Source organism: Falco cherrug, chromosome 13 (assembly GCF_023634085.1).
Source record: "Falco cherrug isolate bFalChe1 chromosome 13, bFalChe1.pri, whole genome shotgun sequence".
NCBI lineage: Eukaryota > Metazoa > Chordata > Aves > Falconiformes > Falconidae > Falco > Falco cherrug.
The window spans coordinates 14,242,747-14,264,879 of NC_073709.1; the positions used below are offsets into that span (position 1 = coordinate 14,242,747).

A 22,133-nucleotide genomic window follows, 5' to 3' on the forward strand; every position below is an offset into this window, starting at 1 on the left:
TTAGAACCAAATGGCTTGTGTGGCAGTCCCCTTCTAATGTCCTTTTCCTTCTCCCTAGCTCCCCTATGAGCTGCAGGACATGGTCAATAAGCATTTGCACAGCACTCAGGAGTCTGCAGGCCCTGGTCAAGAGGCAACCCACACCTTGGCTCCATCTGATGTTGTGCCCACCTCAGTCATTGCCAGAGTCTTGGAGAAACCAGAATCTCTGGTTCTAAATTCAGCTAAGTCTAGCAGTGGCAGCTGTCCCATGGCTGAGGATGTCTTTGTGCATGTGGACATGAGTGGAGCCCCTCCTGACGCCTGCAACAGCGCAGGGCAGATGGGGAAGGAGGGGGGAGATGCGGGGAAACAGCAGAATGGTGGCTGCAAGCCTCAGAGCAGTGTGGAAAGTGTGCCAGAGGAGGTGCCTGCCTTTGAGAAGCTAAGCCCGTACCCTACACCCTCACCCCCCCATCCTATGTACCCTGGACGCAAAGTGATTGAGTTCTCTGAGGACAAGGTAAGGATCCCAAAGAACAGTCCCCTGCCCAACTGCACCTATGCTACGCGCCAGGCCATCTCCCTCAGCCTGGTACAGAGTGAAGATGAGAGCTGTGACAGGCACCGGACGCTCCCCAACAGCCCTGCTTCAGAAGGGCGCCGTTCAGCCTCCAGCTGTTCCTGTCAGCAGTCCCCCAAAGCAGCCAGGGCTCACGGCTCTTCCCAGAGCAGCCCATTCAGCAGCCCTCCCCAGATCCCGAGCGCCTTTGCCAGCTCTGCTAGCTCCGAGGAGGACCTGCTGGCCAACTGGCAGCGTATGTTTGTGGACAAGGCACCCCCCACCTCAGAGCGGGTGCTGATGAACCGCACAGCTTTCAGCCGTGACACGGCCCCCGAGCTCCAGAAGAGGTTCAGCCGCTCCATGCAGGAGCTGGGGAGGGCAGCCTCAGCTTACTCTGATGGTGAGGAGTCTGCGCAGAGCTGCAGCTGGACGGTGAGCCGGGACTCAAGTGTGGACACAGACAGCACTGAGTCTAGAGCCCGCAGGAGCCATTTCTCCTCAGACTATGGTACTGATTTCTCCCAGGATGAAGCCCAGAAGCTGTTGCAGGAAAGTGGTGGAGGCACTGCTGAGCCTGGAAGCCCCTCACCAGCGAAGCACAAGGACTATGTGGACCTTGGCTTGCCTGAGAGCCCAGCTGAGGAGAGAGAAATGTTGCTCCAGGGAAGCAAGGAGAGCAACCAAGGAGGTGCCCAAGAGGAAAGTGGAGAAGGCAGGGTCAAGCCTCCCTTCAGTCGGCCACACCGTAGTCCCAAAAGGATGGGGGTCCATCACTTGCATCGCAAGGACAGTCTGACGCAAGCCCAGGAGCAGGGCAACCTTCTCAGCTGAGGCAGGACAAGAAGCAGCCACACGCTGCAGAGCTGTGGGGTGCCACCATCTGTCCACCTTCTGAGGGAGAAGCCTCACTTAGTAACCTCCTCCTCGGGGGGGCTCTGCTCTGAAATTTTGTATTTATTCTCTTCTTTTGCTACCTGAAAGAGCTGGGGTCCCCCTTCCCTGGCACCTCAGCCCCACAGTACTAGCACACACAGTGTGCAGAAGCACACCCACTGCCCCGGCACACTCGCAGCTCTCTTCACAGCCTCACACTGGTGCCTGTACCGGAGCTCGTTCTTGGTACCCCTTGTCCTGGTGCCTGTGCCTCTTTATGCTCGCATCTTCCTTCCCCCTTCCCACTCAGGTACCTGAGGCCCTGGGTGCTCTCATGTTGGTTGCCCACAGCTGCTCTGCTCTCTTTTAACTTGTGCCAACAGGGCAGAGTGCCTGTGTGGTGGTGTCTGATTCCCTGGGAGCCCCCAGGGGCCATGAGTGGAGCACGAGGACTCTCCCAGGACTCTCCCAGTGGCTGGCTGTGCGCCTCTGGGGATGTGCTGGGATTGCTGGTGTCTCATTTTCCTGCTGGGTTTTGTTTCCCCCAGCTGCCCTCTGGGGTGGTTCTCCAGAATCTGCTTCTGTGGGTCCCCATTGCTTGGCTCCTGCATTGGGCTCGGCCCCCAGCCCCCACTGAGGCAACGCACAGATGCTGGTGCTGTGGCTTGGGGCACGGGTGCTGTTTGCTGGGGTGGTCTGGGGAGGCACAACCTGCTAGGTGCCTGGGGTTTGCGTGTCTCCTCCCTCACACCTCTTCCCCCACTCTCTGTGCTGTTGTTTTGTTTGAATGGTGCTGATGCTTTGCTCTTGGGTGGGCTTCTTTCTTCTTTCCAAGCCTTTGGTTTTGGGGTGTATTGTTTTTTCTTTCTCCCCGCCCTGCATAAACAGACACAGCCGTTGGCAGCTGGTCCGATGCCTGCGTTGAGGGTGTGTGAGGAGGTTCAGCTCTGAGCTGCGCTTCCCTCTGATCCTGGCCTTCAGCCTGCAGAAACCCCTCCAGACTCAAGAAGAAGGTCTCGCCCCGGGCGAGCAATGCGTGAAGGACGCTACTGGGCTTTTCTGGGCAGGGCTTGGTGCAGGGCCAGCAGGGATGCGAGGGCAGCGTGCTGAGGAGCTGCTCCCTGCGGACACACTACCTCACGGCTGGGTGGCAGCCCTTCGCCAGGGTCTCCTCACACGCCCCCTTCTCTGGGGGGCTCCAGGCTGGCTCAGGTGCCTCTCTGGGGCCTCTCCTTCTGTGCTGGGCCTCTCTGCGTGTTTTTCCTAGTGTAGTGTGATATTGTGTGACTTCTCAGTCTTGTGTGCTTGGTGTCTTGTTGTGGGGGGAGGGAGGGGGAGAGGTCCGTAGGTGTAGGTATTTTTTTGAGGGCTTACAAAGCCCAGGCATTCTGTTTTAGTTTTTGTCCTGTGCCCTCGTCTGTCTGGTGTTTCTTGGCTCCCCAGGGGTGCGAGGCAGAGAATAGCCTGGCTCCCTGTGCCGTGCCCCCCGCAAACCCCACTGGCTGTCCTCAGCCTGCTGTCTGGTTTTTGAGTTGGGTTTGTGTTGTCCTCCCACCCTACTCAGTGAGGGCTCTTCACTGGGCTGTAGAGCAGCCCTCTCTCCAGGAGGGAGCTTCCATTCGCATGCTTACAGCAAGATGTGCAGCCACGAGCTGCCTGGGGATCCTGCCCCCCTCCCCAAACCCCTGTCTCTACAGAGGGCCTGCAGCTTGCAGCTGGGGCCAGCCAGGGCTTCAGCTCCAGCCTGGAGGCTCTGGGGCCTGTGAAAGGGAGCTGCTGGCCTCTCCAGCGCTGTGTAGGTTGCTTTATATACCCTGGCAAGAGCTGCTGCCTACATGCTCACCTTGTTTCCCACCTTGAACAGTTGCAGAGCTAGATGCCACCCTCTGGCGGGGAGGTGAGACTCAGTATTTCACTACAGTATTTCGCTTGATAACCTGTGCAAACAGGCCGGTGCTGAGAGTGGGGGCCTCCTCTGAGCCTGCAGGGTGTTCATCTGCCCTGTCCTGAACGTGGTGGTGGGGTCCTTGCGTTTGCTCTCATCAGCCGTTCCACAGCTGCGTTTCTTCTATTCCTCTGCAGCGTTGCTGAGGGCTTGCACCTGCAGCGGCAGCCAGCTCGTGCCTCACGGACATCACCTGGGTTGGATGCTCACTGAGTGAGCTCCTCTGGTTCTGAGGCGGCTGGTGGCCTGCCTGTAGGACAGCACAGCCACTTAGGCGGTGGGGGAGGCATTGCCCCTCAGGGCGTAACCCCATCTCCCCTGAATCCTGGCATGCTGGTCAGGGGACAAAACCCACTCTTGCTGAAGCAGCTGGTGCTGATGGTGCGGGGCAGAGCCAGCCTCCCTCTGCTTTTGGTCAAGGTAGACTGAAAAGCAGACCAGTGGAGAAATGGAGGGGTGGCAAAGGGGTGCCCAGAGCCTCACCAGATGCTTCTTTGCAGCATTAGGCTGCTGGCAGAGGTTGAGGGGGGAGCAGTGGCCTGAAGAGGAGCAGAGCCCTCTCCCAGCTGCATGGTGCCTGCCCTCTGCACTCCTGCTCACCTCCAGCAGTATTGGCTCTGGGGCCTTGAGCTGACCCCACTTTCAGTGGCCCAACTCCAGACTGTTAATCTGTAACTAATGTGTTTTTTTTTCTGAAATTTTCAAACTGATGTATATTTTAAGACCAGAAATAAACTATTTTAAAAGTAGGTGGCAATGGCTGTAGCGTTCTCTCTGTTGGTTGAGACCTGGACTGGACTGATCCTGAGATGTGAGGGAGCAGAGCCTCTCATGGTGCTGTGTCCCAAGTTCGCTGAGCTGTGCATGCCACCTCTTAGCTCTCTCAAGGAGAGTGATCCTGTGACCTGTAAGATTTCCAGGAGGCTGTGAATTCAGTGGTCATCCTGAGTGCCCACTTTAGCAGCAGCCTGGTTCAAGATGCTTGTGTGTATCAAGTCATTGTACTGGAGAAGAGGCGCAGTCCCAGGCGAGGTGCGATGTGTGGTTTGAGCGGTGTTTTACTTCTGTAATCATAGCGAAGCTGTGTAAACTGCTGTCTGGCTCTGAATGTGGACTGTCAGCTTCAAGATCAGACTGAGCCTGTAGAGCAGAATCCATTGTTCACAGCAGCACTCATGTCACTTTTGACTTGGAAGCTGACAGCAGCTTAAAAAAAAGGCAGATTATTTAACGAGGCAACTTTGAGAAACACTAAAAAAGCAATGTGGGCAATTTTAATGTTACTTAAAGGCTGTAAAGGCCAGGCTTGTCAAAACCTCTGCACCGAGGCTTGTGCTGTAAGCAGTTTTACTCATAAAACTGTGCCTGCCCAATTTCAAGTATTTTGGCTGCCCTTCTGTCTGATCTGTGTCTTGGCAAAGACCTCAATGTGCTGATCTAGAGTAGGATGAAGTGTAGCTAGTCTTTTTAATATTTGTTGGTTTTCTTGTAGCCCTCGCTCTCAGTTGTCTGTTTCAGAAGCTGAGTTACGTGGGACCACATAACATACCGCCTCCCTGGAGTTTGTATGAATTTTATAATTCTAGTGTCAGTATTTTATGTTTTGTGTGGGGAGGGAGGATTTGGCTTGATTGGACATACCCCAGGTAGGAAGCCCTCTGAACATGAGAGGGAGGGAGTTCCTGTAGGATGCCGGTACGGATGCTTGGAAGCATTTCATTTCCATGGTGCTGCAGGGGTCGCAGGGCTGGGATATTTCCTCCATCTCCCAAGTTATGCTGCCTTGTACCCTTCTGACCTAGGTGTATGCAAAGTGTAACCCAGGAAGCGTTTCTTCTTTGACCCCATAATTAATGATTTTATTCTGTGTCCCTTTGAGTAGCAGCTGCTGCCGCATTTAATCTTCCAGCCTAATCTGAGCCTGGAAACAGGACCTTCCTTGCGCAGCTCCAGCACAGGCATTGGCCCAGCAGCCAAACCCGCAGTGATGGTGCGGGCTGGTGCTTTCACCCGAGGGTGCGCGGCTGGCGCCCAGCTCCCGGGCAGGGGGAAGGGCTGGGGGGCCGCAAACCGGGCTGCGGCCGGCCCCGTGCGGGGCGGGGGTGCGGGTCCCGCGGGCCGGGGCGCTGCTGCCCTCTGCCGGCGCGGAGGCGCCACCGCCTGCGCGGTACCCGGGGCCGCGCAGTGACCGAGGCGCACGCTGCCAGGAGTGGTGCCACGTCTGTGACCTTTATAAAACTCTCATCGCGACAGCAGTACAAGCAATAGAAAGAACATCTCTTATACACATCTGAATAAATACAGCCTGCGCCCTGCGGGCACAGCCGGGCGCGGGGGGCGGCAGCGTGGGCTACACATGCAGCGACTGGACAATCACAAGTGGCCGATGGGGCGCGTGACAACACAGAGATGTGTGTAGAGATGCGCTCAGACCGGGCCTCCGGCGCAAGGGAGGCATCCATAGAACGTGAGACATGTGAGAAGACAGCGAGGGCAGCCCACCGGAGGCAGGGCGCTGGCAGACGCACGCTCCCACAGCGGGCACGGGGCTCTTCTTGGCAGAAGCAGGCAGGGTAGCCCAGCTACATTTCTGTTTCTGCTAAGAGGCTGTCACCAAGCCCTGACGTCATCAGGACCATCTGGGAGCTGGAATCTGTGGCAAGAGAGGGAGAAAACCATGAGCCGCTTGGACTGCCAGAGGTAAGGATGAGGAATTAAGAGCGCTGCAGGGTGGGAAGCAAACTGCTGAGAGGATTGTGAGATTAAGTAGTAACTGGGTCTACTCTGGCCACGCAGCAGAACAGAATCGATGTTTGGGGAGGGGGGAGGCAGAGCCAGCAGCAAGAGCCCAGGGTGGGGATCTGCATTTGCTATCTTGGCTGTCGAGAGGAACACTGGCTCCGAACCCTCCCCACATACACCTGCAGGTGACACTGGCTGTGCTGACCCAGCCATGCCCCTCCCCAGCCCCACGCAGACCTTTAAATCTGCATTCACTGAAATGTCTTTTCAGCTACAGAGTGCCCAGGCGGGACAGGCTGGCAGGCTGCAAGCCAGCCAAACCCACGTAGGGTGGTGGTGCTGCCTTCCCAAGAGCACGGAAGGCAGCAGGCAAGCAGCCATCTTATGGCAGCAGAGCCCTGGAAACCCTGACTTTCTGCGCTGCGTGAATGGAAGGTTTGTGCAGCCCTTCCCTGCCTGCCTCGGGGAAGTGAGGGCAGCTTGCTGGCTCTGCAGTGGCACAGAGCAGCAGCCAGGAACACTGTGGCTCTCCCCAAGCCAAGCGAATCAGCTGCAAGGAGGATGGGCATGCATAGCAAGTAAGAAACTCAGCAGGGTACCAGTTCCCCATCTAGGAGCCTTTTTAAACAGAAAAAAATTTTCTTTTTTCCTAGACGTGAGGGAAGAGATCTTTAGTGGCTGTGTGCTTCAGATCCAGCGTCCTACACATTCAAAACTGCTGTGCGAGATCTCTATTTTGGGGATCAGTTTCTGGAAACTGGATGCAAACTTGGCCAGAGCTGTCAGTAAAGGATTTTTATGGCTCTAATAAATGAGGATCCAGATGTTTTGAGGCCTGGGGAGCGGTTGTGCTTGTCTGCTGCTAGTCTAATATGAGAACTGGGAGGGGGGAAAGGACAACTATAAGTAAAAAAACCCAACACAAAACACAACCAAAAAACCCCAACAAACCAGCAGGATCACAAGGTAGGCATGACTATGCAATATCATATACACAAACAATACACAACAGGCTACTGCTATCTCCATAATACACTTTTTTTTCTGTTAGAAGCAACAGACAGGCTGTGGCACCTGGCTAACCCTTCACACATTTGAGATTCAGCGATAGGAATAGCTGATGCCATGTGGATTGCAGGGAGGTTCTGGAAGCAGTAAGGAATGACATGAGCTTTGGCTAGGATATCTTCTGGCAAGGGCCCCCAAGATCTTTAATGCTCCTGTCCTTACGTTTTAAGACTTTGCACAAAGATTTTGTTCCTGCAGTGTCAGGGAAAATGCCTCAGAGGTACCATTCCCACTCTGCAGCAGCCGCATTGTCCTTGGAGGCTGCCTTTCCGAGCACAACTCGGCCCAACACTATTTAACATAAAGGTCACGCCTGGAGGCTGTCTGGATTCCAGTTCACAGGGAGCAAGGACAGACCCCCATTCACCAACCCCACCACGAGAGACCAACCCCGATTCCTGCCTGTCAGCCCCTGCCCGCAGCTCAGGTCCCAGAGCTCTTACTGTTCTGGCAGATCCAGGGGTTCTTCTCCCTAGCTGTGACTTCGCGAGCCTCCGTCTCCTCCTCTTCCTCACCCTCTGAGAGCAGGTCAGAGATCTGCTGCTGCAGCTCAGGACTAATGTTGTTCTCTGCCAGGATGAGAGTCCGCAGGGCCGTGGGGTAATTCTCTACCATGTCCAGCAAGGTCTGGAGAGACATATAAACAGGCTGACAAGCAGCACAAACAGCAGCTAGGCTGAGCAGAAAGCTTCAATACTCCATCTCCCTGCAAACTCCAGCCCTCCTATTCTTACCTTTACCTTCCCTTGGCCTTGGCCCTCCCTTCGCCAGGCTTTCTGAGAGCCTGAGGACCTCTCACTTTTCTGTGGGAAGAGCTGAGCCTGGATGTCCTGGCTCTATCTAAAGAGGAAATGACTGCTCTACACCCTGTTGCAGCCACATACGCAGGCTAGTCCCCTCTTACCACTAGGAGCTGAGGTTCCAAGAGGAGAGCCTGTGCTACGCTACCAAGCCTTGGCCCTTACCTGCCCACAGAGCTTTAGCTCTGATCCTCAGTTCACAATTCCAACCCCTTAGTTCCTCCAAGAAAGCCAAATTACAAGCTGCATGCTTCTCCCTGCTGACATGAGGGAGATCCAGGAGCCCTAGGTCAGAGCTGTGGCTTACAAGCTCCTCCTGTGGCTGAATGCAACAGGCCCCGGGAAAGCAACAGCACCCTTGGGTGCAGGGAGGGAAGGGGGTGCATGTGGACTCACAGAGGGGGATGGAGGTAGGTAGAGGTCCTAGGGCCTCTACGGATGGCCAGGACCTATACCCTTGAGATGTCAGTGACGCTGTAGAGTAACTGCAGGTTCTCATACCTGGGCCGACTGGTTGGTAAGTCCCGTTCCCTCCAAGTCCAGAACTTCAAGGGTTCGACTGGAGGCCACAGCGACAGCGAGCATCCCTGCTACCTGGTCACCTGTGGGAGAATCAACCCGGGGCTGTCGGCAGTGTCTGCCTTCCCTCATGTAATAGCACATGCCCTCATGGGCCCGGGGCTGTCATGGAAACATCCTCTGAGTATTTCTGCCATCAGATGACCTCCAAATCTCAGTTACCTTGGGGTGGGAGGGGGGAAGCTGCTAACCGAGACAAGAGACCAGGTAAAGGTGCACCATTTTGTGGTTACAGGAGCAGTCACTGATTATCAGGGGGAACACAAAGGACCACAGTGAGATTGGGTTTATTCCCCAAGGAACCACATCTTCCCAAATCTCCTTCCTACTCAAGGATGCGAGGGCCTTTAACAAGCCCTGTAAAGCATCCCAGATGCAGAATAAGGAGCTGAATACCTCAGTCGGGGGGGGGGGGGGGGGGGCGCGGGCTGGAGCTGGACAGAGGATTCTGCACCAGCTGACAGATTGCTTCCCTGGAAAGGGGGCAGATTTTTGGGGGTGGATACAGCAAGACCAGGAGCATTAAAGATTGATGCTGGTGAAGAGACAGGATTCCAGTGTGTTCTGACATTCCCCAGCGAATGCTAAGATACTGTACAACTGTGACACCTCCTGGGGCAAAAAAAAACCCCAAAAAAAACCCAAAAGGCTGCTGTCAGGTAACAGCATGAGGCCTTTGCTGCCCAAGAGGAGGTACCTGGTCAGACAGACAGGGCCTGGAGAGAGGCTGTGTTTCCAGGCGGGGTGAGGAGGGGAGCATCCTGCTGATGCTCAGGGAGGCATGGCCCAATCTCCTCCTCACCACCTTGCATCAGAGCTGGAAAGAGTTGGTTTCTATGGCAACGAGTGCCAGGCTCTCCTCCTCCTCCCTGCTCCACAGGGAAGATGAAGGGGGGAGCATGGGGACATACTGCATCTGCCAGGCCAGCACTGGGTGCCCAGGGTTTCAAGAACAGGGGAAGCAGGGAGGGTTCAAACATGATGACAAAGGCAGTGGAGTGGGAAAGGCACAACCTCCTTTCTGCACTTCCCTGCAGGGCACGTGGCCACCTCACACAAGCAGAGCAGCAAGGCTGGCTTTCCCTACAGCCAAAGGCACCTGGCAGAGTGAACTGGGGGTCAGAAGGCACTTATACAGGAAACTGCCCCATCCTGCTGGTGATGCTCTGCCACCTTTCTAGAGCTTGGTCCCCAGCCACCCCCCAGTGTAAATCACACAAACGCTGAGAGGCAGGAGTGCAGTGTCCCCTGGTCCTCCCTGGCCCCCCAGCTTACCTAGGGGGTTGTAGTCCAGGTTCAGCACACGGAGCTGTGAGCTGTGAGCCACTGCAATGGCCAGGCGTCCCCAGCCTTTGCTTGTGACGCCTGGGTTGGCGCTCAGTGTTAGCTCTTTGAGGCCTGGAGAAGAGAGAGAAGCCAAATCAGAGCCTTAGAGTCACCAAAGCAGTCCCAGAGGAACTAGTTCAGCTAACCAGAACAGCTTTGGGTTGTGCCCCCTGTATTCTGACAGGCTAAAGGGTCTGGTTTGCTCCGACAACTGTTGTCACATATTTTACTGATCAGTGAAACATTTCACTGCCTTCAGCAGTAGCCCTTCATTTGCCCATGCTGTGACCACCCCATTTCTCTGCTTTCCCCGCCTGTGTCCCGCTTACCCTAAATAGAAATAGAAACAAGCAAGGGGTGTGCAAGGTGACTGACAAGGAGAAGGAGGTGACAGGTTGGAGAGAGGATGACAGGGACCATAGCCTCTGAAGCCTGCACCTGGGACAGGTGCCCAGCAGAGATAATAACAGCATCAGTGGCACTGTGAGCACACAGAGGAGAAGGTGCTGGGGAGAGGTGGAAAAAACACTTTGAGAGTCAAGAGAGAGGGGTGGTGGTACCTCAGCACATGCCCGCTCTCAGTTTAACTAGCCCACTGGCCTCTGACCACCAAAGATCATCGACTACGAAGATCCGAAGATCCGAGTCATGGCACTAAGTCTACGACCATGCAATACACACTCATAGAGTGCACCCATAAGCAGGGACAATTCCCAAGCACTGACAGTAAAGCCAAGCGCTGAGGTGGGAGGTGGGAGCACACTATCTATTTATCTAGGGTCATTATCATATCTACACCATTATCAACATGCAAATGCAAAATAATACATTCAAAGTCCAAGCTGTCCCCCTCCAGTTTCAAATACTCCTGCTGTGAACCAGAAACAACCTGTTGTCCCCGAGCTGCAAACTGCCAGTAGGACAGATCAATAGCAGGAAGCCCACGCCTGCCCCAGGCAACCGCTCCTCTATTGCTTGCTTTTCTGCTTAAGTTGGGGAAAGAAATTCCCCAGCTCAGGCAAACTATAGAGCCTGCCTCCTCCAGGACTGGGGATTTACTGCTGCATGCATCTGCTCTGTGTGAAAGCTCCACCGGTCGTTGTGAGGCCCACGGCCCCTGGTGCTTACCGGACTTGGCCCCGTCAGGCGGCAGGAGCCCACAGATAAGGTTGATGCCTTCATCACCCAGCATGCAGTCTCCTAGATCCAGAGCCACCAGCGAGGGGTGGATGGAGAGAGCAGGGTTGAGGAGGGCCAAGCCTGCATCTGTCAGGGGACTCCCATGGAGGCTGTGCAGGTAAAAGGGAAAATTACCACGGAGCCTTCTCCCCGGGGGCTAGCTAACCTGGCGGGCAGGCAGGAGCAGAATAAGGAGGAGAACAAACGGTAACCCCCGGTGGGAAAAAGCGCTGGGAAGCCTCTGCTGCGAGGGTCTGCTGGCCGCTGCAGCGGCTCTCCTCTCGCCGCCTGCCCGGGGGTGCGGGGGACGCCGGCGGGGCAGGGGCAGCCCCCACCCCGGCCACCCGCCGCTGGAAGCCGGGGCTGCGCCCGCCGCCGGCGGCAGAGGCGTCCCCTGCCAGGCGGGCGAAGGGCGAGGGGCCCCTCCGCAGCAGCACGGGCGCCTTCCCTCGGACAAGCCCTAACCCCAGGGGCTGGCCCGGAGCTGCGAGCCCCCGAAAGACCCGTCCCCGGCCGGGAGGGGGCCGGGACACCCCCGCAGCCCCCGCCCCGCTGTACTCACAAGAGGGACTGGACGGAGCGGTTCGTCTTCAGGGCCTCGGCCAGCTGCTTGACGCGGTTGATGTTGGAGACGATGCCCAGGTTGAGGTTGAGCTGGGCCAGGGAGCGGGACTCGGCCGCCCCCCGGCAGACGTGCCCGAAGTCGCGCTCGGAGAGCTGGCAGCCCCGCAGCGACAGCAGCCGCACCGAGTTCTCCCGCAGGCTCTCGCAGATGTCCCGGATCTCCGCCCCCGACAGCGTCTCCCCGGAGATCTGGATGGACCCCGGCAGCATCTTCCCCCCGCTCGGGGAGCCGCCGCCCGCCGCCGCCCGCCGCTCCCGTCGCGGCGGCTGGGAGCCGGGGGGGAGCCGCGCTGCGCGCTGCGGGCCGGGGCGGGCGCCAACGCTGCCGCTGCCGCTGCCGCCGCTGCCGGGCAGTCCCAGCCCGGCCCACCGCGGCCCCGGGGGCGTCACCGCGCAGCCTTACCGGCGGCCGCCGGGCCGCCCCGCTCCACCCGGCGGGGCCGCCACCCCTCGGCGGGCGGCGAGACCCAGGGGAGCCATCGGCGGGGGCTTAATCCGGACGGGCGGCGGGCTCCGAGCCCCGCGGGACCGCGCCTCCCCACTGTGCCAGCAGCGCCGGGCGGGGGCCGGGCCGCCCCGCGGCTCCCCGCCCCGCTCCGCCCGCACCTGCCGGGCCGCCCCGCCCCGCCTCCTCCCCGCCGCCGCGCCGGGCCCTCCTACCGCCCGGGGCCGGCCGCTGCCGCCGCCTCCCGGCCCCCCGCTTGCGGACCGCCTCCCCACGGAAGGGGGCGGCCGTAGAGGGACCCGCAGTCCCGCCCCGGCCTCCCCCACCGCCATCTTGTGCCCCGGCGCCCCTCGAAGCCCGTGGGGCGCTGCTGCCTCCCGCGCTGCCCTGAGGCGGCGGCGGGGCCCGGGCTGCGCCCCTGGCACTGAGGGGGCACGGGAGGGGACAGGGGACGGGTGGGAGCAGCCCCGGGGAAGGGCTCTCCCTGCCAGCCCCGCGCCGGCCTGGGGAAGGGGCCAAAGCCGCCGGGCCATGGCGTACTCCGGGTATAGCTGCTGAACAGCCATCTTCTGCCAGCTTCAGTGATGTTTATGCTTAAACCCGCTACAGCTGGAGCTCGGACCCATGGCTTAATGGCAGGGACGGTGGGAAGCGCTCCTCGGGCTCACGGAGCCGGAGCTGGGAGGCACCGCGGGATCCTGCAGCAGCTGCCTGCACCCTGGGCTGGCCTGAGGGGTGAGGGGCAGGCCTCCCCCTGCTCATTTGCGGGTGTGGGGTGCAGGGATTTGCCCCCTCTCTCCCCCCATTGGGTAATCCTGCGCTTGGAGAGCAATAGGAAGCAGGGCCCCTGCGTTTTCAACTCCACTGAGCTGAAGAAGGAAGCCAGCGATGTGGAAATTAGGTTAAACCGCCTAAGTAGGCAGCTTTCTGCACGTAACTAATCTGGCTGCTGCATACAGCAGTGCTCAAGTGAATTCCAGCCCGGTGGGTAACCCTGGGACAAACCCAGGCTCCTCTGCTTGGTTTGCAGACCAGGACAGGAGAGAGGGGATGGAATGTGAGGGGAAAAATAGGATCGGGGGGGACACACGAAGCAATTCTCCACTGAAATGGTGCAGCAGGTCACCAGGGCTGAGGGCTGCACATTAGGTCTGGAATGAGAAAGGGGAGCAGCAGCAGATAAGAAGCTGGACTTAGATTTTACGACTTTGGCAGTGATATCTGACTTAAGAGTGAAGGTGTCACCCTGCCCTTTGAGTAATCCACTGCTGTTCTCTAGAGCTGTTCTGTTTCCCTGTTGCACAGAAGTGCATAGGCTTGATCCTGTACCTGCAAGACTGCTGGCTTGGCAACACATCTGTGCTGGGGTAAGAGCAGCAGCTGCAAGCATCCAGCTGTTGTACGGGTGATGGCTTTCAAAAAAGGAGCAGCAGATCTCCAAGGTCACATTAAATGGCCCAGGTGAGAACAGGATCCTACATATTGCAGGGCTAATGAGGGGCAGAGGCTGGATGTCAGCGGCAGGCAGGGGGGCGGCCAAGAAAACACCAGCTTCTGATCCATACAGGTCGACTGGAAGACTGCACTCAGTTTCACCTCCCAGTTACCTCCAGGCACTAATTAACCCATGCTTTGTTAAGTAGGCTATTATTAGATAAGTGCTTGGAGGAGAGCCCCTGGGAAGCGTCCCACTTCAACTGACAGCAGCAGCCCAGAAGTGTTGATGAAGATGCCCTACTGCTGGCATCTCCCTGGTGCTAACATCTTCACTGCCTATCATCAGGAGCAAAAGCACATTAAGGAGACAAGTGTCCTACCTCATTTTATGCTCAAATACATTGGGAAAAGTGGCACAGAAGCTAACAGTTCAAAGCTTTGGCACACTGAACCTAATTAAGGGCTATGCAAAGGGGAATTTGGCAGTGGTATTTTGGGAAAAAACGAGGTATTACTTCCTTGCCATGTGCACTTACCCAGCAGGTATGAGGAAGACAGTTTATTGTTTACCTACTGGGGGCACAATGAATGAGAGGACTCTCTAGACTGATGCCATTACGAGCTAACACATAATCAGAGAAAAACAGTGGATGAGGAGCAGCTAGAGTGAGACTAGATTGAGGAAGGAAAACAAATGGGAGAAGCAGCAGCCTACCTGTAACCCAAAACACAACTAAGGTGACGATTAGCACAACAAGGACGGAATGTAAAAGGAGGGTTGGATTCCCAGGTACGGCAGAGAGAAGGTCATAGATGCTTTAATATACATTTTATCTTTACAATCTGACAGCTTATATATATTTATTTCATATTTAATTAAAAGGGCCTTATGCGGTTCTCACAGAGCTACCCTTCCTCAAAAAAGGGGAGGTAATGGGGGGGGGGAGTTATTTCAGATTTGCTACAAGGGAGGAGGGAGAAAAAATTTTAGATTTGCTGCAAGAGCCATGGCAGGAAACAAAGGCAGAGATAGTCTGGCATGATAGGGCCGTGGAGTTTATCCTGGTATCTAGAGAACTTGAGTAAGCACTGAGATGCCCTCCCACAAGGACTTTAATAAGGCTGCATGCTCAGCATGCTCCCTGGAACTGCAGCACGCACGTATTTCCCTGCAACAGTGTGTCCCCCTCTGTCAGCAAAAGGAGATGCTGAAGCTCTCAGCCGAGTACTGAATTTCTGGCAGCACCTAACAGTTCAGCTTCCAGCTGCTGCTGCACAGAGAATTAATCAGGGCTGAAGAACTGGAGCAGAGCAAGCCCCCACAGCTTCCGAGAGGGTGGCTGGTTGTCACCCTGTTTGTCTGTCCCCAGATGACATGACACACAAGCTGCACTGGGGAAGCTTGCTGCTCTCTCCTGTGCTTTGAGTGAAAACAAAGGGCACAGCTTCGTCCTTGGATTTAGCTGTATGGCTAGGTGCAGGAAGACAGCACAGCTCTTCTCTCTGACAGTGTCCATAAATCAGCAGTGATACTTTAGCACAGAATGATTTTTCTTCTTGGTTGGACTTGCTCTAGTGACAATTGTCTCTTTCTCCTTTCCCCGTGCCTATGCTTTGAGAATTTGCACCAAGAGAAACAGACCCATTCTAGGCTGCCAGGGCAAGAAGTGTGAATTAGAAAGCAACTTCCTGTGGAGTTCTAAAGAGGGAAATACCAGAGTCATCATTACAAACTAACACTTCCATTTTGTCAAGTTTGGAAGTAATAGAAATTCTGGGAGCTTGAAGTGGTTCATTTGGTCCAAAAAACATGGAGACTACTAGCCCAAATAATTAATTTTGTTCCCCCACATAACTTGTTCTGAATGCTGTTCTTCTGCCAAAGTAAGGCAGGGTTGGGGGGTGAAAAAGAACATGTCTATCATGTATATGTTAGCAGATGAGCTTCTTGCTCTTGGAAGGAGAACAAATTACAAAGTTGGGAATAAGCAAACAGTGGAAAATAGGTCTGACTGAAAATGCTCAAGTCCTATCCAGTGACATTTTTAACTGAAGCAGATGACCAGCCTGATTACAGTAGCTGGCACCATCTTCCTCTCATTGCACCTTGGCACTAGTCTGAATGCCACTACAGTTGCATCCTCTCCCACTAATATAAGCAAGGGACCAAGGAGCGCAGTTCTGACATCTGCCTTGTGCACAGCTAACTTGTGGGTACATCAAGAAAGGGAAATATTTTGGAGGTTTTCCAGCCCAAGCCTAAGGGTGAACTTCTCTGAGGGGTGGCTCCCCTCCCCTAATCATTCAGAGCTACCGGGAGAGAAAAGGTGAAAGCCAGTTATCAGCTAACAGTTTTCTACTCGTGGACCAGTACAAGTTAGAGCAGCGAGGGAAGGCTACATCTGAACTACTGAGTTGTGGGTTACCGCAATGCAAGTAAGCCTAGGCTGAGCTGTTCTGCTTCCCCATCCTCACTGGAGCTTTCCCGCATCAGTATGCTGGAGATAAATGTGTCAGCTCTGTTACCATTGCACACTCCCCCACTTCTCCCTTTGTTTAGTGGGAACAGTGGAAAAAAGTTTGCCAGAGACTATCAAGGCTCCAGGAGTCCTTTCAGACATAAGGCCTAGATTCAGCTTGAAAAGCCAGGCAGCACACACAGACTGTGTCTGGGGGAGCAGGAAGCCGCTCCTGCTCAGAGCAATGAGGTGAAAGTTCCACAGCTGGGAGACATGCGAGCAAGCTGCATGAGGGAGGGCTGAACTAGCTTAACAGAAATATCCACAGAAGACCACGCACAAACATGTTACCCCTGCAGTCAGAACTGCTGTCCCACAGAGCAACATGGGCGGAAGGGTGACAAGAACAAATGTCCTGTGAAAGCATGGGGACAGAAACATTTCTGACATACACAGGAGAAGGGACAGCTGAGGTGAGCTGGGATCAAGTGAAAAGAGAAGGATCAACCTGGAACATGACAAGGAAGAGCAGGTGGTTAAATATCATGCTATTCCTGAAAATATCCAGACAAACTAAAGTTCCTGTGTCTCTTGGACTATGGAAAAGGTGCCCAAGACAGGCCACATATCACAGAACATTTGAAGCCAGACAGCAGAAAATTGCAAAGAATCCTCTGAGTCTAGGACAGGACAGCTAAAGGCATAGAGACCCAACACTGCTCTCCCATTACACAAGTAGGCTCAAACATAAGGCACCACTCAGCACCAACATCAATTTAATTCTTCCCTCTTCAGGACAGGAACAGGGCAGATGCCCCTGGGGTTACATCAGCAAGCAGCAAGGGACAAACCGCACTGGGAAATCCCAGCTAAACATGCAGGCAACAGAACCACTCTACTCAAGACAACCCAGACCTGGGTGAGGGAAGAACGTAGTTCTTCTGAGTCACTGAGGTGCAGTCTGCTCAGCTGTCCAAAACTGCAACTGAAAGGACAGCTCCAGCAAAACAAAACCAGTCTTCTTCCTACTGTTCTGTCCTGTTCCTAAGAGGCAGCAGGTTATCATCGCCCTACACAGCCCCAAAAGTAGTGAAGGAAGCAAGTCCAAGTCCGTGAAACTACAGGGTCAATGCAACTGCTTTGGCTGTTGTGTTCAATACAGCATTGGAAACAACTGGAATGTCTCGGGCAACTCTCTGAAAGGGTGGCATGTTGGGTCCTTCCAATGTGTCCAGGATACCTGCAGGAAACAGAAAAAGGGGGAGTGGCAAGAGTTAGTTCAGTTGCACAGATGTTTTTGTCTCTCTGGCCAGGTAGTGGTCGATGGCAACAGGGCCCAAGGACATACAAAGCACTTGCAGGTGATGGGAGGAGACACCTAGTCCCAAACACTGAACAGGAGTAAACGCATCCATCCGGAGACCAAAGGGCACAGATCAGAGCTTGTCCGTGGGGCGGGGAAACCGCATGTTCCCAAGAGGAACATAGATCTTTTCACTTTGAGGGTGCCAGATCCCCATCTGACCTGAACGCAGACATTGCCAGGGATGCTGTTTTGCTGAGGCAGGTTGGTAAGATCCCATCACCACCTCATCCCAACACAGATCCTGTTCTTAGACCAATTGTTTGTTTTCATCCTGAGATACCCTTGCAGACTCACATCAGGAGCTGCAGTGTGGAATTTTTATCACTGCAATACAAACATAAACCGTGCTTGGCAGGAAACACGCATACAGATACAAGTGTCCTCCAGTCCGTCAATTACCCTCTCAAGACTGATAATCAGTCTTGGAGTGCCTTGAAGAAAATTGCTTGGAGTATATGTTATCCTATTTCATCTGCTGAAATGTTGCAGATCAGAGCTCAGAACCTTCACCATAAGAATGGATCTAGGAAAGAATCGTATTTACATCTAAAAAGACTTGTAATGCTATGCTATAACCCTCGATTATGCAGATTTATCTGAAATATGAACAAGTCTGGCTGCCTGAACTCATAAAGAGGCTTGCGGAACAGCATATTTAGGTATTTGGAAACTCTCCAGTGATAAGGTGGGAGAAGACTTTTTTTTTTATTATTTTTTTTTTTAATAAAAGGAGATTGAGCCTTTGTTGGGAGAAAAAAAAAAAGACACAGAAAGGGGACCCAAACATGTATAGCCCAGTAAACAACACCAACAGGGGAAGATGCAGCTTCTGCCATTTGTGTTGTACAACACAAGATAAAAAAGGTGTAACAGAAAGAAGGAAGACAACTTGTGACACATTTCCTGATCAGAGAAAAGCAACCTGACTTCAGCAAGATTCAGAAAGGGACCGGACATCTGCATGCAAGAACAGTCAGTGCTGTTATATTTCACTTGTGGGGAAAGAATAAGCGTCCTGCCTCACAACTTAGGTCTTAAGTATTAAAACTCGGTGTACAGAAACTACCCCACATCTACCTGTTGCCCTACTTCGACAGTTTTCTCTAATAAAGCTAGTACTGGTCATTCTTGAGTTGGAAACTGGCACAGATGCCCTCAGGTCAGATCCAAACTGTCCATCCTTTCTCTCAGAGAGAGCAAAAAGCAGCTCCTCTTCCCTCAGATCGAACAGGGTAAGTCTTCATATCTCCCTTGCTTACCTTCCACCACCTTGTGATAAGCAAAGTGCAGATAAAGGAGGAAAAGCATATGCAGAGCAGCAAGGGTCCCACACAGGATGAGCCGCTGGGTATGCCCCACGGTGCGCGATACCAACACAGCAACCTAGGAGAGAGGTGGAGATTAGAGACAACGTAGCTTGTACCTGAGCCTCTGGCACTGCAGTCAGGAGCACACAGGAGGATAGACCAAATAGCAGCAGCCAGGAGAAACACTGCTCAGAGCCTTTTTTGCAGTTGGCACCAACAAGTTCAGAATAATCTGACTTGCTTTTGTGTAGGTGAACCTTGCCCAGTCTTGCCAACGAGTGCAGGATGCTCAGGCACATGGGAGCAAGGGCTGTAATGGAGTAAACTTCCTGCAGCTGTTAGAATGGGTGAGGATATTAATCCAAGCATCACCACCGTACACCAGTGGCCAAATAACCCAGAAGCATCAAGCTGTTCTTCACAGCAGCCTGACTGGCTGTGAAATGAACTGACAGGCCCAAGGAACAGGCCCATTTTTGTACCCAGAAGAGGAGGGCTGCATGGCTGCCCATCCCTTACCATTCGTAGCGTAGAGAGTCCACCAACAACCAACCAGAAGATATAGAAGAGGGAGTGGAAGTGGATATTATAGGTGACAAGAAGAGTGATGCAGTGTCCAAAAAGACCATAGCCCTGACAACAAAAACATCCATGTTACAAGCGTCAGCCTCACAGAAGGGGCCACTGATCAACAGCACGAGCATCCCATTCCTTCACAAACCACTCATTCAATGCCAAAAAGCCAACCAGCACAACAATTTTAACAGCAGCTCACACCCAAATAATCTTTCTGAAGGATTCACAGGGATGTCAGAGATTGCAGCAACTTGGGAAAGAGAGGGAAGTTTTTTTACCACCAGGCTCTCAGATCAGGAAGTGCAAAGCAGGAGACCTGCACAAAGGAACTCTCTCTTTGTGCTATCACTGTGCCTGGGATGGGGCAGGTCAGAAGAACATCCCAGGTTGTCCCACTGCAGTTACCTGGGACCACCAGTCTAACAAGGACTTTTCCCATTCTCTGGGAACAGCTTGTGCTGGAACACCATGCAGCCAACTTGCATCTTGGGGCAGCTCCATCTGTACATACCAACAGTGACAGCATCTGCACCATCGTGATTTGGGCATTGCACAGATATGCCAGGAAATAGATGAAAGAGGAGACGCCCAACCAGTAACCGAAGCAAGTGCCAATGGCTGTGCCCATCAGTGTGCCTTCCCTCTGTGGAGACAGCATCAGGATGAGGAGGACTCAAAGAAGTGACCTACCAGCACCCAAATTCCACCTCAGAGAGTCCCAGAGCCTTTCTAGGCATTATCAAATAGTTAGCTAGCAGTGTTCAGGGTGCCACATGACCTACACCCCAGCTCTCCCAGCAGCAGAGCATCAAGACTTTCTGATGCGTGCTTCCTCTCATCCCCAAATCAACAGCTTCTTCCTCGAATCTATCTGCTTTTCAGCAAAATACTAATCAGTCATGGAAGAGGTCTCCTGTCTTTTTCCTAATATCATTATAGGAACTCAGAGCCCAGTCAAACCAGAACTTATCACCGAGACTTGACGTACAATTATGGTGTCTGAGGTCTTCATCCCGTGCAAAAGGATGGCCACAAGTGTGAAAACCAGCATGAGGGGTCCATACAGCTCGCCTGCAATCTTCTACAGGAGGAGATAGATCAGGGAAGGTTTGGTTAGTGCTCCTGAATACCAGGCTCCCCACCCCAAGCGATGTGAGAAATGCCCTGGATGAGGTTTTATTACTTGGCTGCCTCAGAAGTAACAGCAAGGCTGCTGCTGACAGAAGCCAGGCAGAATAGGTTGTGTCATAAGGAGCCTGGGATATGCAAAGTCTATAACTGTACCAGCACTAAAGGTAGCAAGCACACTGAGGTTTGGAACAACCACAGGAAAGGGATTACTAACATTTTCAGCGAGATGAACCTGTAACAAACTCAGGTCCTGAATAACATGGACTACTTCAGTTTTACAAGGTGTCTGTGGGACATGCCCTTGGCCAGGGAGTCTGATTCAGCAACAAGGAACTCACCTGTGGGAAATTAATCATCTTCACAGGAATCATGGACTCCAGCAGTCTGCATCACAGCAAAGCAGGGAATGACAGCAGGAGCAAGGAGGACAACAGGATGGTTAACAAGATGCTTCAAAAGCAAAAGATCCCATACACCCATTACCAGTATTTCCTGCTGTGGTCACAGGCCTTGGGGGACAGAGATTCCTTCTAAAGAGTCACGGAAGGTTACTAAAGGAGAAAAACCTTACTGATCAGTGGGTTAACTTTGCTGGAGGGGTGGTGGTGGGATTCAATGAAAACGTTTAGGGGCCCACTCAGGGATGAGAGACCGTTGACAGAACGGCAGGAAGGAAAAGGCACCTTTCTTCATCCATCCTCACAAAACTTTGCCTTTTTGGACACTGCTGTGTTGCAAACCCAAAACAGGCCACATGATGCAGCCAAGTCCTAAAAGGCTGAAGATGTCCCAAAGCCTCCTCTTGTGCCCTGAGCAGCCACGCAGGGTGACAGGCGAGGGGGCTGGCAGCCCACCTGCGGGACCTTGTCGGGGAGGCCGGGACACCGCAGCGGGACACCGCAGTGTGCTTCCCCGCAAGGCGCCCTCCTGCAGGGCTGCAGCCCGGCCGGCTCGCTTGCCTCGGGGGGACAGCCAGCCCCCTCCCCCCCCCCGCCCCCCAGCGGAGACGGCCCGGGCCGGGCCCTGCCCACCTGGCTCGCACTTGGACGGGCTCCACGTCGAAGTATGGCCGGAGGATGTCGATGTTGGCGTAGAGGCTGAAGGCCCTGGAGGCCTGCCGCTTCCCCACCTGCCACATCTGCGGAGAGAAGGGAGCTGGCAGCGGGCGGGGGGGCGCCCCGCGGCGGGGGGCGGCGGGGGGCCGCGCTCACCTGGTCAGCCACCTGCCGGCCCAGCTGCCCCCGCAGCCCCTTCATGCCCAGGAACTCCCCGTCCTCCTCCTCGGCGGCCCCCGCCTCGCCCTCCGCCTCCTCCTCCTCCTCCTCCTTCATGCGCTGGTGCATCTCCCCCATGTCCTCGAAGCTGGAGCCCGACGTGTCGTCCATGTTCTCCATGTCGATGACGGCGGAGCCGCCACCCTGCGCCGGGGCAGACAGCGTCAGCGCCCGCCCGGCTCGGCTCTGCGCTCCGCCGCCCCCGGCCCGGCCCCACCTGCATGTTGTCCTCGAAGCCGCCCCAGTCGGCGGTGCTGCCGCCGGTGCCGCTCCTGCCGCCGCCCGCCGCCGGCGCCGCCATGGTGCCGGCCGGGCCCGCGCCGCGTTGGCTGCCGCCGCTCGCCAGCGGCCCAGCGCCCGGATGTGACGTTCGCAGCGGGGCCGCTCCCACGCTCTCGCGAGGGCGGGCGGGCGCCGCCATCTTGTGTGTGGCGCAGGCCGGGGCGGGCGCGGCGCGG

The 22,133-nt window shown here is 54.9% G+C and overlaps 3 protein-coding genes across 5 annotated transcripts in view; 1 reads left to right on the plus strand and 2 right to left on the minus strand.

Annotated features, from left to right (window-relative positions):
• TJAP1 (tight junction associated protein 1) overlaps positions 1 to 4,119 on the plus strand; it is a 40,105-nt gene extending 35,986 nt beyond the window's left edge. For all 3 annotated transcript variants that reach the window (XM_055725860.1, XM_055725861.1, XM_014279882.3), the window contains one exon: positions 59 to 4,119. In XM_055725860.1, the coding sequence (XP_055581835.1) occupies positions 59 to 1,375 (1,317 nt within the window). In that variant the 3' untranslated portion in view covers positions 1,376 to 4,119. The remainder of the gene's footprint in view (positions 1 to 58) is intronic.
• A 1,450-nt stretch (positions 4,120 to 5,569) lies between these two features.
• On the minus strand, positions 5,570 to 12,306 carry LRRC73 (leucine rich repeat containing 73). Its single transcript, XM_055725862.1, has 6 exons — positions 11,619 to 12,306; positions 11,006 to 11,166; positions 9,827 to 9,949; positions 8,474 to 8,574; positions 7,616 to 7,799; positions 5,570 to 6,015 (listed from the first exon to the last, which is right to left on the minus strand). Exons 1-6 carry the CDS (start codon positions 11,888 to 11,890, stop codon positions 5,945 to 5,947), a joined length of 912 nt encoding a protein of 303 aa, XP_055581837.1. The 5' UTR covers positions 11,891 to 12,306; the 3' UTR covers positions 5,570 to 5,944.
• A 4,474-nt stretch (positions 12,307 to 16,780) lies between these two features.
• YIPF3 (Yip1 domain family member 3) lies at positions 16,781 to 22,111 on the minus strand. The gene is made up of 9 exons (XM_055725729.1): positions 21,893 to 22,111; positions 21,613 to 21,819; positions 21,433 to 21,539; positions 20,740 to 20,785; positions 20,259 to 20,351; positions 19,782 to 19,913; positions 19,214 to 19,327; positions 18,647 to 18,770; positions 16,781 to 17,261 (listed from the first exon to the last, which is right to left on the minus strand). The coding sequence occupies exons 1-9, from the start codon at positions 22,094 to 22,096 to the stop codon at positions 17,140 to 17,142; spliced, it is 1,149 nt and encodes a 382-aa protein (XP_055581704.1). The 5' UTR covers positions 22,097 to 22,111; the 3' UTR covers positions 16,781 to 17,139.
• Between the last annotated feature and the right edge of the window lie 22 nt (positions 22,112 to 22,133).

Excerpts from the sequence above, each read along its gene's own strand:
- LRRC73 (XM_055725862.1), bottom strand. The coding sequence starts at position 11,890 with ATGCTGCCGGGGTCCATCCAGATCTCCGGGGAGACGCTGTCGGGGGCG. Across the intron at positions 11,167-11,618 it reads CGCTCCGTCCAGTCCCTCTT|CCTCCATGGGAGTCCCCTGA; the intron begins GTGAGTACAGCG and ends TTACCTGCACAG. Across the intron at positions 8,575-9,826 it reads CCTGGACTACAACCCCCTAG|GTGACCAGGTAGCAGGGATG; the intron begins GTAAGCTGGGGG and ends ATTCTCCCACAG.
- YIPF3 (XM_055725729.1), bottom strand. The coding sequence starts at position 22,096 with ATGGCGGCGCCCGCCCGCCCTCGCGAGAGCGTGGGAGCGGCCCCGCTG. Across the intron at positions 20,786-21,432 it reads CCCGTCCAAGTGCGAGCCAG|ACTGCTGGAGTCCATGATTC; the intron begins GTGGGCAGGGCC and ends GCTGTGATGCAG. Across the intron at positions 17,262-18,646 it reads TTATCACAAGGTGGTGGAAG|GTATCCTGGACACATTGGAA; the intron begins GTAAGCAAGGGA and ends TGTTTCCTGCAG.